Raw genomic sequence first — 16,775 nt, 5'->3', positions numbered from 1 at the left:
GGGGCAGAGAGACACAGTTTTTTAATTCATGGACACTTCCCTGCTTTAGTTACTCATGGGATTAAAATAAAACAGTTCCATGGAAATCTAGAGGGGTATTAGATCTGGTTTCAAAAACCCACCCAACTCTGTCACTGGAATATAGAACAGCTTTTATTTTTACTTTTAATCACCAGGATGTTGTACACAAGCTGCTTCACACTTTTTGACATTGTAAAGTGGTAAACAGCCACCAGAAGCTTCTGGGGCAAAACTCCAGCTTCTAATCAGCCACCCATCAGTGTTGCAGTGGAGTGAGGCCCCTCGAAGTTGAAGCACCCGGATTTTTAGCAGAGACAACAGCATCATCTACCATTTCCTCCAGACATTCTTGTTCTTAGCTGCAGTCCTCATGGCAGCTGGTGAGTGGGTTTTCTTAACAACCATATACTAGAAACGCTCTCTGTCTGTGTATATGCACATACATGTAGACGTAAGAAACACGTGTATACATAAAAATAAAAATGGATCAACACCATTGCCTGTATTTTTGCACTTTTCTTTGAAGAGTAGCTATGGGGTGCAGTTGGGGAAAATTACTTTTTGGTATTAAAACTCCCAAAATGGGAATTTGGAAGCTACAGTCCCAAATAGTACTTTTTGCAGCTCTGCTGAGGAGACTATCATGATGTGTCCCTCTGTTTCAGAGTTAAAATTAGTGATGATCGACATATAAAACTGCCATACTTTGCCACTATACTGAGTCATATTATTGGTCCATCCAGCCCACTATAGTTTCCTAGAAATGTTGGATAGCAGGTTCCTAGGGTCTCAGTCAAGGGCCATTCCCAGTCTAGTACTCTCTTGCAGACAGTCTAGACAACACTGTCATTTGTTACTGCAGAAATCTATTATGCAGAGTGAGATGGATAACTGCACAACACCTTTTGACCTGTAATTCTAGGAGCCATTTGTCTGGAAGTAGTATTTTACACTGATTGCAACTAACTTAAGTCTCATAGATTTCAGTTTAATGGGGTGAGAAAGGTTAGTTTATTGCTAGATACATCTTTGTCCTGCCACAATTACATCTGAAGATGGGGCTCCATCACACTTTCTTCTCCTCTTAACTAAGGGTCCTCCATAACAACAGTACCAGAGAATCTCTGCACAAGAAGGATCCATTATAATGTGCCTCTACTCACTGGGCAAGGGCACAAACTCCACAGCTGATGCACTCACGATCTTGCTGGTATCTAGTTCCACCCGGTGATATTCATGGATAATCCGACGGCGAGATTCTAAAATAATTCAGGGAGGACATTATTATATTAGTACAGGCATCCATCCTTTTTTAATGATACATAGCCATATCAAGTCTCCCTGAAATGTCTGTGAAAGTAAATATGTTGGTGTAGCTAGAAACCAGTGGCTCATCTATGGCATTTTACTGCTAAGAGACTGTCATTCGTCCTGCTGATGGGTCTCTACACAGCTCATAGCTGAATGAGGATTAGAACCCAGATTTCTTGAATCCTAATCCAATGCAATCATTGCTGTACCACATTGGTTACTATCACTCCACCCCACCTCTTTTCTTTCCAATCAGCTGAGACTTACCAGGCACACCAGGGGAAGAATTAAGAATCATGAAAGCATCCGAGAGGCCAGCTTTCACAGGGTGCTGGGTAGCGCCAATTTCCAAGACCGACATGGGTATCTGGAACCAGGAAAGGGGAGGAATTTTTTTAAAAATCCCATCACATGAATTTTATAAGGAACAGAGGATTCTTCTACTCTCCTTACTCCATCAAACAAATCCTGGCCAGGGTGTGTGTGATTTTTGGGGGAACAAAATCTCCCAAAATTCCCTGGAAAACATACAATACAATTCTGGGAGTTGTCCCTGAAAATCCCCAAGCTCTGTTCTCAAGTTCCCAAGCACCAAGGAATTGCAGAGATCCATCCCGTTTTATCACTCTCAACTACAGACTGGGGGTCCTCACCTCTTTGTAGCCAAATACAATTCTGCCATCATTGTGTAAAGCTGCCTGAAAGATGAAATATCCTCTGCCTTCTTTTCCCTCCAGGTACACTTGGTCCCACTGAACTACAAAGACAGTTCCTATGGAAAAAATTAAGAGATTAGGACATGACAGCAAAAAGCACTGTGCCTACAGAAGTGGTATAAGGACAAGGAATCTGAGAATGTGATCACATGAGGAAATAGATAGCATTTTGAACCTCTTGTGGAGCAATTCAGTATGTTCTCTTTCACAATGATCACATAATGAATGGGGAGTCAGATCCCGTTTCATGCCCAAACTGGGCCTTTTGGATCAGCTCTAGGACGACTACTTTCTAGGGCCAGACAGGAGAAATTGTACGACAGATGGAAGAATCTCGTTAAGGGAGATTGCTCCCTGCAAAACAACCCTTTCCAGTGCAATCAGACTCTCACTCTTCCCACTGTCTGATTACATATCCTGAATCTTTTGTTACAATTCACAAAACCAAGGGAAGACCTGAAGGTCATCTAAGTCAGCTCCCTATACAACAGAGCAACACCCACTTGCCCACAGAGGAGTTCGGTTTAGGCAAGACAAGAGTTTGGAAAAGGGTTGTTATTATTATTATTATTATTATTATTATTATTATTATTATTATTATTATTATTATTATTATTATTATTATTATTATTAAAGTGCAGTTCATACAATCCCCTAGTCTCAAACACCAGGACTGGAAAAGGTTTTTTTTTTTTTTTTTTTTTTAAATCCTGTCTGTTATAGTTATAGTTCCAATGTCTTTACCAGAAATTGGTTAGTATACTACTTGGAATTTTTCAAAAACATTAACTTTCAGTTCCTCCTTTCACAAAAGTAAATAAACAAAAAAAAATGTTTATGATACAAAACCTGTGGTACAAGGGCACACTATTCTCCTTTCCACCTTCTTGTCATTTTCACACCCACAACAGAACAGATGGCACCAGCACATGCCATTGTGGGATATTCCTCCTTCACCAGTCAGTGAGACCACAACCCCACAGTCATAGGGATAACTAAACAAGCTACAGCCGCACTTCAGAAGGAGTGAAATTATACTTTGTTTAACAGTATGTAATTTAATGTAGTCAGACCTTCATTACTGAGGAATGAATTAATTACAACTAACCAGTTATTTGTAGAAACTTACTTCCAGGCCCTGTTGCACACCATACAGTGGTTAGAATAACTAGTCCTCATCCATTCATCCTGATTTAATAACTACTGAATTCTTAGTTCTATCTTCAGCTGTCACGAATAAAACAAATAGGCTGGTAATCATAAACCCTGTGCAGGACTGCAAAAATGTCACCGGTTCTGTTATGATTTACAACATATGACATCTTAGACGATGTACTGTATTTCTGTCTAACAGATGCTGAAAAGAATATGAAAAAAATTTAAATAAAATACCTCCACCTATGAAGGAGGAACTGATCATATTTAAAAGGGCTTGGGAACATGCCCCTCTACATTGAATTTCAGTTCCCATCGGCTCTAGCTTGCCTGGCAAGTAGTGAGGCATGGTGGGAACAGTTGTACATCCACACCTGGAGGGACCAATGTTTCTCATTCCTAACATATCTATTCATTTTTCAGTAGTCCACACCTTAGTTGAAAGAGACCAAGCAGAGACTTTTCTGAGCTGGAGTTTTGTTCTACAAAATAAATGCTAGTGCTAATGAAAAAACGGAGAATGGAGATTTTAAGCACACACAAGTATCTGAGTACGTTTGGTAAACAGTATGAAAGAAAAGATGGAGGAGAATTCCTGAGGGATCTCACCATTGTCAAAATATTTGACAGTCGAATTATGGGAGTAGCTGGGGTTGAAGTTCGCCATAAGAGGGGCAACATATTGTGTGGCTGTCAACATCTGGTGGATAATATCGCCCATAAAGAGAAAACCTGGCAAGAAACCAACAATAAGGGAGAAAGCCAAATTAGAAGCATACTTCATTGCCCTGGAATGGATTGTTCAGCAAAATCTACCTTCCCACTGCCTTTTCCCCAGGCCCTTGAGGTGCTCCAGAATCTCCTGTTGTCAAGGCCAGGACTATCTTTAGGCAGGCCATGGCCTCAGGTGGCAGATACTGGGAGACAGTGACATTGTGTTAATGAGCAAAGAGCAGGATGCCATGGGGCTTGTTCTTTGTTCCCGGCCTAAGCTATCTTGCTGCCTTCAGGTATGGAGAGGGGTAGTGTCAGATTGTCAGTGAAGGACTCAATTTCCAGTCCAGTTAACATGTATGCATGGAATGGAAAGGGATGCCATCTTTCTTCTTCAGGCATTAAAATGTCTTGGGTCAGCCTTTCCTTTTGGCACTGTCCAGACCACCAATGGCATTAGATCCTTATCTCTCATCTCTGCCTTATTAAATCCTTATCTCTGAATACTACAGTTGTCAGCCTCTTCCTTTCACCCCCTTACTTCAGATATTTTTTGAAGCATCATGGAAGGCAGAAGACCATGTAAGTGCACGTAGAAATCGCCCACTCAGTAATATTAACTGGTAGTTTTCATCTTACCACTATTTTAGGCTGTAGCCTTTCCCAAGATTCCTCTATCTATTACAGGCCTTTTGGCTCAGGTTGGTGGGAATTGTAGTCAAACACATCTGGATGGCACTCTGTTGCTGTTGTTATGTGCCATCAGGTCACCTCCAGTCGCCTCTGACACAAGGTGACTTCATGAATGAGCAATCACCAAAATGTCCTGTCCTCAATTGCCCTGCCCAGCTCTTGCAAACTCAAGTCTGTGGCTTCCTTTAGGGGGTCAATCTATCTCGTATTTGATCTTCCTTTTCTTCTGCTGCCTTCAGCCTTTCCCAGAGACTCCTGCCTTCTCATGATGTGCCCACAGTAGGACAAGCTTTAGTTTCAAGATTTTTGACTCCAGAGATTGTTTAGGCTTGATTTGATCTCAGACCCATCTGTTCATCTTTCAGATAGTCCAGGGTATCCATAAAGCTCTCCTCCAGCACTATATTTTAAGGACACCAACTTGGGAAAAATTTAGGAAGTCCAAACCAGGACACACGAATAAAAAATATAACCAACCAGTGTCCTTTGCACCCCATCACACCTTTCTCTCCATCTCATAAATCAGAGATGCAGCAGTCACGCTGTTAGGCAACAGTAGGTGAGCACTCAGGGTTGATTTCCTTCAGAATGGATAGGTCTGACCTCCTTGCAGTCCAGGGGACTCTCAAGACCCTCTTCCAGCACCACAATTCAAAAGCATCAATTCTTCAGCAGTCAGCCTTCTTTATGGTCCAGCTCTCGCTTCCATACATGGCTACTGGAAAAACCATAGCTTTGCCTATGCGGACCTTTGTCGGTAAGTTGATGTCTCTGCTTTTTAAGATGCTGTCTAGGTTTGTCATCACTTTCCTCTCAAGAAGCTTTTAATTTCGTGGCTGCTGTCACTATCTGCAGTGACCATGGAGCCTAAGAAAGTAAAATCTGTCACTGCCTCCATATCTTCCCCTTGCAGCTACCCATCTGTAAATCTTTGCAAAGCTGTATCCCTTATACCAGCTGTCGTACCCAGTGAGGCTTACCTCCCGTTGCTATGGTGACCTGCCGCAGGTAATGCCCATAGAAGGGAAAGTCAAAGGAGAGCCTAACTCTCTGTAGGAGGACAGAAAAGAACAACAGCATTAAAGGAAGGAGGTGTCTTTGCATGTTCATTTTTTTAGATTTCCAAGTAGTTTAATGTGAAATAATACCTTCGATGAAAAACCAGTGATGGGACTTTAATGTGCACATTAAAACATACAATATGTGGATGCATTTATTTATTCATTGAAATGATTTATTATATTTTATTTGGCACAAAGAAGAGCAAATAGGTATACAAAACAATGAGACTGTGTTTGAGGAATTCTTCCGGCTTCTGATATTTTTGAAAATTACTATTCATATATCTTCAGAATCGTCTTTGTTACCATAGAGGTTAGAAATCTCCCTTTCATATATAAATTAAAGGTGAGATTTGATCAGGGTTGAATTCTGCTTCCTTTACTGAATCCTACATTTCTGTGATGCATTAATGGAAATTCAGCTCACATTTCTGCATACACCTTTCCTAAAATTGTACAGTTGTAAGACCTTAAAGGATATCACCTCTAACACCCTTTGAATATGGGAAACACACTGCTACACATCTCTGGTGTTTATGTTACGTTATTTTTTCAAATTTAAAATATTTCACCCTGTCTTTCTCCTAAAAAGGGTTGAAGTTGGCTTACAATATAAAATTTACAGAATGAACAGTATAAAAGCTTTAAAAAAATTATTACAGTATTTTAAAAGAATTGAACAAATATCAAATTAAAAACTCATAGATGAAAACAGTACTAAAAGACATTTAAAAACAACAAAATAAAACAGTACCATTAAAAAAAAACCAACTCTTAGATAGCCAGTTTCTCTTACTACTACCTGTTCGGCCACAGCCTTTCCGGCAGCTTTTATAAGCCAGGAAGAGCAAGGGTCCAGCAGAGATATGGTAATCTTCATTTTTCCAAGTATCTTGTCCATATTCTCAAGCTGCAAAAACTGAAACCTATTCTCTAACACAGCATGGGATAGATTATTGTGTAGCCTCTATCTGACTTTTTTTCAGGGGAGAACACTGCAGAACATTGGAAAGGAGTCGCTTCTTTCTTTAAATCGGGCTGCTGTTTGAAACCATTATGAATAACATGCTGTTACTCCTCTAGCTAAACTGAGCATTTTACATTTTCCAAATGATTCCGCTATTGAATTACAAATATAATGTCAAACCCACATTACCTCAGTTTGTTTACTATAAGCTCATATTTATGTTTACTTATTCTAACCGAACCATTCCTTGAAAAGCTAAGCAGACAGTCTGTTACCACAATGTTATGAATTCACTGACTTCACTCTGCCAGAGATGGCTCATTGTTTTGAAAAACTTATGTAAGCCATTTTTAAGCCATGAATTTTAAAACTGCCTTCACTTTAGGACAATTTTTCCTGCAATCCACATAGTCATTGTAACATTCTTAAACATAAGAGGCATCAAACCTTGACAAGGCTGTGGAGTCAACAGGACCAAAGCAAACATAAGAAAATGAAGTTTTCAAACTGATGACACAGTCTTTTGTGAGCCCAGGGGGGAAAAATACTTCACCCCTATGTCAGTACACTCTATGCCTCTCAACCTGTGCTACAGAATTTTTTTTGTTAATTGCCCCAAATACTCTTGATGGTTGCCCATTACTGGGCAAAAAAAAAACCCTGATGTATTTATCCATTGTACTGTGGTGCTTCTGACATTGCACAAAGACAGAAAAAGAAAGAAAGTGTGAGGAATCTTTTTCCCTCCAAATGTTCTCGACCTGAATTCTCACAGCCTGTCTTCAGTGGTGGCTAAGGGGATTTGTAGGCCTGAACATCCAGAAGACTAATAGTTCTCAAATCCTGTCCTAATGCAAAAGTTGAACCCTGTAACAGGAATATGCAATTTTTTTAAAAAATTCCCAGTATTACTTTATATGCCATATATTCTCTTAGAACAATGCCATCTTTTATTATGTGGTGTTTCAAATCGCGTCCCACGGCACATGTATTTAATCTGGAGGTTTAGTTGAAAGGGTATTGCAGTCAATTAGATCCTCGTTAATGTGCAATTTGTTTCCTTTTCCAGTATCACTTCATCCACCATATATTCTTCCATAACAATGTCATCTTTTGTTATGTGGTATTTCAAACCCCCTCTCCTATAAGCATGAGTCAAACGCCTTCCCATCTCATGTTTGTTTAAAGGGGTATTACTGCAATCAGTTAGATCCCAGTTTAAAGTGAATGGAGTATAAAACATTATCATCACCTTCCCCACTATTATGACTGGTAACAGCAGAAGAGGGAAAGACTTTGGGGGAGTGCCTTTTCCCAAAATTTTAGAGATGCAGTGGCCATTTGCTCCAGTAGTCACCCACCTGCATTTTATAGGCTACAGAACAACTCCACAATGTTACAGTGGTTAGCAACACAATAGCTGCTTTACGTTTTCATGGCAGTTAGGAAGGCGTTTGAGTATTGATTTGCTGGCTACACCTCCAGGGAGTTGAAAATAATGCCCATAAATTACTACTTAGGTACTCAGTGGCTGCCTTCTGTGATGTCTATCCAGCAGTTAAAATAAGATGTTATGAATGCAATGGTGGAGTTCGCTTCTAGTTTTGGGTTCCCAGCCATCACACAGCAAGTACTCTTCCAGATGAATGAGTGTATCACGTAGGGTAGCCCAACTTTTATTTTGTTTATTTATTTCACAAATGTATTTACTGTATTTCAGTTCCTTGTGAATTACTATCATTAGAGATCAGAGAGTATGATTGTTTATATGCCTATCCAGTTCAGTCTCCCCTAGATCATACATCTTTGAGACTAGGAGACTGTCCACTTGAAAAAGGATGGGGCTGCTATACTTGTTATCCAGCTGGCTGGATAACTCAGTAGTTTAGGTATCTGGCTGCACAGCCAGAGGTTACGAGTTCGATTCCCCAGTGTTTTTAGCTGTATTGTGTTTAAATTCTGAGTCACACTGAGTCCCAGTCTTGGGAGAAAGATGCAAGATACATACATGAAAGAAAAACATTTTCTATATATGGCTTCCATGCAAGGAAGCTTCTCGGACTGACAAGTTTCAAAGCTGTTGCATCATTTGAGTGTGGTTCAAAGGTTCTTGGAATATTCATCTTTCTGTTGACATCTTGGGTCATTATATATTATTGTGCATTGGACATAAATGTATGTTACTATTGGTGAGAATTATGGCTTATCTTAAAGGAGACACTATCCCAATCATGACACTATTCACTACAGGGAAGTTCTAACTTTAAATAGGTTGTAAGGTCATACAAATGTATTCAGATACAGTATCTGTATTCAGTTTAATGACTGAGCTCTGTTCTAAAGCTAGCACCCAGTATCATAAGCAGTGTTAGCCTTTACTGATTCAAGGAAGATGAAGCCACTGCTGACAGCAAGTGACCAAACAGGAAATCAAGGTTATGTTGGGACCCCTCACCAGCTCCAGTCTTTGAGAGTTCCTTGGGCAAGATGTTGCCATTGGACACTCTTCATTCCTGCCCATTTGCAAATTGTTGAACATGTCATAACATCACATGGTTCCAGGCAGGGAAGGGTTAACCAAGTAGCTAATGGGGCTTGTCTGTCCTAGTTCGTTTTTATTTATTTTATTTTATTTTATTTTATTTTATTGGATTTCTACCCTGCCCATCTAGACCAAAGGTCTACTCTGGGTGGCATTCAGGCACTGTGTGGTATGTGAAGCTCTCCAAACCTTTCTCTTCTGCTTCACTCTTTCCTTATTTTGAATCTATCAAGAATCGCACATGTGAGCTCACAAAGGTTGCTTCTTATGTAGAAGATACCAAAGACCAGAAGGCTTTGTAGTTGTGTGATAGAATTGCCTGGAGCAGATCAGACCACTTGCGTTGAGCAAAGAATGTAAAGAATCTTCATGAGAAGAAAAAGCAAGTTAACTGCTTGATCCTCTGCTAGTTTTACCCCAGAAACCATATCTTCCTTTGGACCCAATCTGCATACAGTACTAGCAACAGAAATGAAGGTAGACCTCTCTCTGTCCACACTGAGGACACATCAACAACCTCTCTCTCTCTCTCTCTCTCTCTCTCTCTCTCTCACACACACACACACACACACACACACACACACACACACACAAAACACACGGGCTTACCGAGGCCTGCCTGTGGGTATTGGATAGGATTCCGTGGACTTTAACTTGGCTCCTGTTGGCTTCTGCTATATCTACCCAGAGTTCTTTGGCTCTCATCTCTCCAGGACCATATATTCGGGATATGTAGTAACTGTGATTGTCTTCCTGCATAGAGGGAAACAGAATTGGTTGCTATGGAGATATGATGTACATATTGCAAAAGAGATGCATCTTTATAAATACCCAGAATGTGTATGATGTGTGTGCATATGTACATGTGTGTGTGCACACGTCACAATACATACTTTTGTACATTGAAAAAGTATCTCTGGTGAGCAAGGAAGAAACACCCTGCATGCATGACAAATTGTAAAACTACTATTGAAGTTTCCTCAAAAGTACTGTACGTTCTGTAGAGTTCAATGAGATGTATTCCCACATCAAGAGAAAGTTGGCCTATAAACAAACAAACAAATGTGTGCACCTTCACTGCAGCCTTAGTTGCTTTACAGTAACCAAAGGAAAACCAAAAGCTGCTCTCATGAACACCTGTATGGAAATTCCATGTCCCAACAGTCAATAGCTATAAGCATCCTGACATATTTTAGGTAAAATATTCCGTTCCTATGTTTTTTTGTTGTAAAACTTAAAAACTGACAAGACTTGAAATCACACTGAGGACACATCAACAACCTTGGGAAGATATGTACATTTCCTAATCTTTGTTTTAATTTCTCCTGGCTGCTTTCAAACTGCTTTAGACTGTGGAATTCTTCCTTGATTTGTTTGATAAAATTTTTACCTATTTGTTTGTTATAGCATTATACTCTACTCTTTGTCTAGAAAGACTCACAGCAACTTAAATATAAATAATTTAAAGTATTAAAAAAGGCAAGGGAGTGACTGCTGCTTACGTAGTCTGGTAAGATCAAAAGCAAGATTTAGTTTTTAACTACAGTACTAACAAACAGTTTACATAGGTTTAAGTAGTTATCTTGACATAAAAGGAAAACAGAAAGGGAAAAAGACAATGGAAAACTTTCTGTAGGCCAACTTGAGAAAGACAGGGTATAATCTATAGATAGCTCATAACTGGTATGGAGAGGGCACCTTCCAAATTGGGAAGGATCAACTTCTTCGTGTGCCTATGATTAAGCCTTTTTATGAATCCCCAAAATAAGGATATGAGCACCAGCTTCCAGTCACAACCAACTTACGTTTTAAGAGTTTTTACCTAGGGGATTTAAATGCAATTAACTGAGAGAATTAATATAATTGATGCCATGAGTTTTAGTCAATTTGTCATTTAATTACATTTGCATATGGACAAAACAATATTTCTGAACAAGATGCACATTTCCTTCATTTTTTAAAGATAATACTTACGTATATTTTGGTAAGGATTTTGCAGTCCCTCCAGGAAAACAGAGAAGAAAAAAAGGGTGGATGCCTCTTTTAACAAGAATATTGCCATCTATACTTTTATAAGCACTTGCATTCTTTTCTAACAGTGATATAGAAATATTTCTGCATAATTAATCACAAGCATGCTTAATCTATTATGATTTTAAAAAATACATTAATGTCAGTGGATAAGTGGACTGAATGGTACGGCCTGACAACATTGTTGTTACAGTCCAAAGGTGCCAAGGTGGCCCTCACCAGAAGGTGATGTTCTCCCTAGGGGGTGAGCAGAAGGCAGATTGGGATGTCTTGATGAATCTGTAGGTCTTTTAAAGTTGATTAGAAAAGGTTTCTGCCTCCCAATTGTTTAAAAAGAAGAAACCTTAAAAGAATTATCTTGCTTTGAGCTAGCTTGCTTTTTGATACTTACAGTATCTAGCACTCTGCCTCAGTGTTCCTCATGATTATTTAACAACAGCAACTAAAAATGAATATTTTTTTTAAAAAAAGAAGCTTGCTTTGATCTAGCTGGCCTTGGGCTACTTGCCTAGCTCTCTGCCTCTATGTTCCTCACTGGTACCATGGGGGTATTAGCTGGCTGCATTTCACCAAGTCATTTTGGAAGTTTTGCATTAGAATCTCTGATCTAGAATGCAGTAACCCAGACATAGATCTGTATTTGTATGTGCCGGGAGTGGGTAACTTCGTAGTGGACTTCCAAATGATGTCAGAATTCCAAGTGCATCAACCCTTACCCCAGCATAGCTGGTGAGGGCTGATGACCAGTAGGCAGTCCAGAAACAGCTGCAAGATCCTGGTGGGGGAAGGCTAATCTAAAGCTACAGATCAGAGCTGTTACCCTCTCTTGACAACCCCACTGTTTTTCACATTTCCCCTTTAAATGGCTTGAGGACCGAGAAGCTGAGGAAGTGGCGGGGGGGGGAGCAAGCTTCCATTAGAATGATCTAGTTATATCTCTCTCTCAGTGAGACCACTTTTTCCCCCCAGGCTTGGTAACAGAGGATAGAACAGAAATTCTATATATAAAGAGGTGTTTCATGTAGCAGGAAGCTTTCCCTCCCTTTTTCTTTTAGCAATTTAGTCTCTGCTTCCTGAAAAAGAGGGAGAGAGGATTCCAATTTTAACGTTGAAAAAGGTAGGGTGGCTACAAGTATAGAAAAAAAAAACCACTATCTGGTGCCTTTTAGATGTGAAAAAAGACATTTCAGGCTTCCATCTTGGCCATTTACCAACTGGGATAATAAAATCATCAGAAAAATCTGATGAACTTTTTTGGTGCTATGAAAAGCTGTTGCGATCTGCCCCTTCCCCCCTTTAACATAACATATTTTTAATAGATGTATTACAATAGGCATGAAGAACGCCAATTAAGTAGTTGCTGAAAACTAAAAAGTTTCCATTAAAAATCCAAGTCTTTTTTTCTATCTTACATTCCATGTGATAACTGTGTTATAACTAGCCCAGGAATGTGGAAGGGGGACCCTATAGATCATTGAGTCCAGTCGTTGTCAAGGAGGCATAGTAGGGAATTGAACTTCCAACCTCTGGATCCTCAGCCATACTGTATACCTAAATCACTGGGAACTGCAATTCCCCCAACATATGGAAGACCACACGTTGCAACAAATTCTGGCAGACCACATCCCTGTTCTAACTACTCCTCTGCATTGGTAGACTGTGATCCTGGGTCAAGCCAGTACAGTGGGGTCTTGACTTGAGAACTTAATCCGTATTGGAAGGCGGTTCTCAAGTCAAAAAGTCTGTAGGTCAAGTCTCCATTGACCTACGGTGCATTGAAAACTGATTAATCCCGTAACAGGCCATTTTTGTTCCATTTTGGTTTTTTTCTGGTCTGTAAGTCAATTCTCAGGCTGCAAGTCAAACCTAAATTTTGCAGCCAGAGAAGTCTGTAACTCAAAAAGTCTGTAAGTCAAGCCATCTGTAAGTCAAGGGTCCACTGTAGTCCTTTGGACTCAGCATTCTGTCTCCCAAACAAAGGCCAAATAACATGCTCCAAGAAAGTTAACAAAAAGAGCGAGAGAGCTCTCCCATTCACTCTCAAACATTGGATTACGGGGATGTTGTACTTCTGACTGTTACGGCTAATAGCCTTTGACACACCTATCCTTCAAGTACTGTATTTAATGAATCCATGTTAAAAGTTATGTCCTCCTGGACAGCTGTTGGAACATTTCACCAACAGGGCTTCTGTGTGTTAATTCCACAAGACCTTAAGAAGGTCTGCTTTTGTTCAGCTTATTTTCTGCTTATATATTTCATTAGCTGAATCTGATTAATTTGTCCCTGTGTTCCTTTATCTGCAGTGATCTTCTAAACTGGTGGTGAAGGTATCTCTGGTGCTCTACAGGCTTCGGACTATAGCTCTCACAATCCTTTTTCTATCCGCCAATCTGATAGGAGTTGGAGGCAAAAGTACCTGAAGAATCAAACATTTTGCATCCCTATTCTGTACTTCTGCTGTGATTGCCCTCTCAGTTGTAATTTTTCCCCTATACAGGATTTGCATCCTTGATTATCCTCATTATCTTGTCCATTTCCGATTTTGTATTGCAAACAGGTTTTGAGACTGAGTTCTTCCTGTCTTGAATATACTGTACCCTTTGTTCTAGCCAAACCTCATCTTAGAACACCACCTATCAAGCCACGTGGATTTTGTACAGCAAAAGAATCTGGTCTTCCATAAAGGTTTCGCTATTACTGTTTAGTGGGATACTGGGCCAGCTTTCCAATGGAGGGGGCAGTATTAGTTTGGAATTTGCGCTGCTGGGACTTCAAAATACGAGCATTGACTTGGAAATCTTGATTCAATGATTCCCCTCCCCTTTTTGTGAAAAAGAAATAGAATGGAAGATGATTGATTCCCTTGAAGGGGGGGGGGGGCTGGAGGTAGAATCAGCCAGAACAATTGCCTTTCTGTGGCCTGGGGAATATATAGAAAAGTCCTGCCTCTTATCTTCATTTTGCAGTGCTGCTGGGAAGATTGATGGGCTCCTGAGCAAAGATTTCAGATTAACCTCCCTATCCTTTTCTCTGCTGCCTGAAAACATCTCACAACACACTCCCTTTACTTCACTTAAAGCATTCAGCAGAATTTTCAGTTTCTTCACCTTTATTCAAGTTATCTTACTCAGAACGAGTGCCAGCCCTTTCATTAGGCAAAGTGATGCTGCCCTCTCCAATAGCAATTGTGGGAGACAAGTAGGGCATGTCAGCAAAGTGTTGGACAACAAAGCTGTAGGGGCCACATAAATTAGCATCTTATTCCCTAAGCAAAGTTTGGAAAAGATACTGGCCACTGAGGATGATGATGATGATGATAGTAGTAGTAGCAGTAATAGCAGCAGTAGTAGTAATAGTATAGTGGTGCCTCGCATTATGACGTTAATTCGTTCCAGCGAAATCGCTGTCTTCCGAAAACGTAATGCGAAATTAAAAAGCCCATAGAAACGGATTAAAACCCGATTAATGCGTTCCTAGGGGCTTGAAACTCACCATCCAGCGAAGATCCTCCATAGCGTGGCCATTTTCGCTGCCTGTGCAGCGAGGAATCCATCCCAGAAAAGAGCAGGGAGCCATGTTTTTTACCCGGCGCCCATTTTGAAACCGCCGATCAGCTGGCTGAAAATCATCGCTTTGCGAGAATCAGTTCCCGAAGCAGGGAATCGATCATCGCAAAGCGAAATTCTCCCATAGGAAACATCATTTTGCGATCGCAAAACCCTCGATGTAAAGCGATTTCGTTGTAAAACGGAGCGCTCATAATGCGAGGCACCACTGTAGTAGAAGAAGAAGCCTAAATGATTATATTAGTACAAGCAGAAAAAAATTAAGGCAGAGAAAATGAAGAATATTTTGAAAACAACAGAAACAAAGGCTCAATATAAGTAAAGGTTCCCCTTGACAAATGTCCAGTCGTGTCCGACTCTAGAGGGTGGTGCTCATTCCCGTTTCCAAGCCATAGAGCCAGCGTTTGTCCGAAGACAGTTTCTGTGGTCACGTGGCCAGCAAGACTAGACATGAAACACTGTTACCTTCCCACCGTGGTGGTACCTATTTATCTACTCGCATTTGCGTGCTTTCAAACTGCTAGGTTGGCAGGAGCTGGGACAAGCGACGGGAGCTCACTCCATCACATGGATTCAATCTTACTACTGCTGGTCTTCCGACCTTGCAGCACAGAGGCTTCTGTGGTTTAACCCGCAGCGCCACCACGTCCCACTCAATATAAGAAACAACAATTGAAAAATAAATTAAACAGCTGGAAAAATAAACCATTACATGGACAACACCTGAGAAATATTGATGGAAAGCATGATTGTAATTCAACATGAGTATGGCTAAAACTGGGGACCCTTAAGAAAGAAATCAAAGGCTTGATTTTTCTTGCCCAAGAACAAGCACTCCAAACCAATGTGATGAAAGCTAAGATCCAAGGAATTAGTACTAATAGCAAATGTCAACTCTGCCAAGAAAATGATTAAATTGTGTCCAAATGTCCAAAGATTGCACAAACAGGTTACAAAATTAGACATGATAGAGTGGCAAACTTAGTGCACTGGTCATTACGCAAAAAATACAACTTGCCAGCCTTCAAAAACCCATGGAAACATCAGATAGAGAAGGTGTCAGAAAATGAGGAAATCAAGATCTTGTGGGATTTCCAAATCCAATCGGATAGACACCTTGAACATAACACACCAGACATAGTAGTAATAGAACAAAGAAATGTCTAGACCATTGACATTGCAATTTTGCCAGAGTTGAAAATAAACAATTAAAAAAACTAACAAATTACAGAGATCTGGAAATCAAAACATCTTGCTGGTAGATGAAACACACTTTAGTGCTTCCTGTAGTCATCGGGCTTTGGGAACAATATAAGTAAAGAAATTTCACACAGTATTATAAGCCAGGGGTCCCCAACCCCCGGTCTGCGGCCCGTACCGGGCCACGGCCTTGGCAGGACTGGACCTCAAAGACAGACCTCCCACCCACCAACACGCACGGTTGCCCCACCCACCTGCGCACGTGCGCACAGGCACCCCACCCATCTGTGCATGAGTACATCCTACCCACTCACAAGCGCGCCCTGCTCGCCTGCAAGTGTGGGGTGCCCCACCCCCATGGACCCCACCCCACCCCCCATGGACCCCACCCACCCTAGCTGGTCCATGGTTTGGAAAAGGTTGGGGACTGCTGCTATAAGCAGTTGCAGATCTCAGAAATCACACCATCAGAGTTACAAAAAACGGCAGTATTAGGAACAGCATACATACTGCACCGATATTTAACAGGTACTTAGGTTTTTGGTTAACACTTGTACCTGTTATATAATACCAGTCAAAGTTTTTATAGTTTTGATTGACTATGCCTGGTGTTTTAAATAAGAATAAGAATAATAAACAACCCCAAAACACAGTTCCTTTGCACAGCTCTGTCCCTAAACTGCCCTCAAGAGGATGCTGCATCTTGTCCCAGTGTTAAATAAAATCCAAATACCAATGTCACCAATTTCTCTGCATAAAATGAGAAGATATCTGTTCTTTGATGGAGGCAGGAAA

The 16,775-nt window shown here is 40.5% G+C and overlaps 1 protein-coding gene across 2 annotated transcripts in view; it reads right to left on the bottom strand.

The window, feature by feature from the left end:
• PLXDC1 (plexin domain containing 1) overlaps nucleotides 1-16,775 on the bottom strand; it is a 65,561-nt gene that overhangs the window by 24,064 nt on the left and 24,722 nt on the right. For both annotated transcript variants that reach the window (XM_020794059.3, XM_073004391.2), the window contains exons 3-8: nucleotides 9,790-9,933; nucleotides 5,591-5,660; nucleotides 3,813-3,935; nucleotides 1,986-2,104; nucleotides 1,600-1,699; nucleotides 1,185-1,280 (exon numbers count right to left, since the gene is read on the bottom strand). In XM_020794059.3, coding sequence (XP_020649718.3) covers nucleotides 1,185-1,280; nucleotides 1,600-1,699; nucleotides 1,986-2,104; nucleotides 3,813-3,935; nucleotides 5,591-5,660; nucleotides 9,790-9,933 — 652 coding nt within the window. The remainder of the gene's footprint in view (nucleotides 1-1,184; nucleotides 1,281-1,599; nucleotides 1,700-1,985; nucleotides 2,105-3,812; nucleotides 3,936-5,590; nucleotides 5,661-9,789; nucleotides 9,934-16,775) is intronic.

This window comes from Pogona vitticeps, chromosome 6 (assembly GCF_051106095.1).
Source record: "Pogona vitticeps strain Pit_001003342236 chromosome 6, PviZW2.1, whole genome shotgun sequence".
Taxonomy (NCBI): Eukaryota; Metazoa; Chordata; class Lepidosauria; order Squamata; family Agamidae; genus Pogona; species Pogona vitticeps.
Note: the sequence above shows the minus strand (reverse complement) of the source record. Positions and strands in the feature narration are given on the sequence as shown.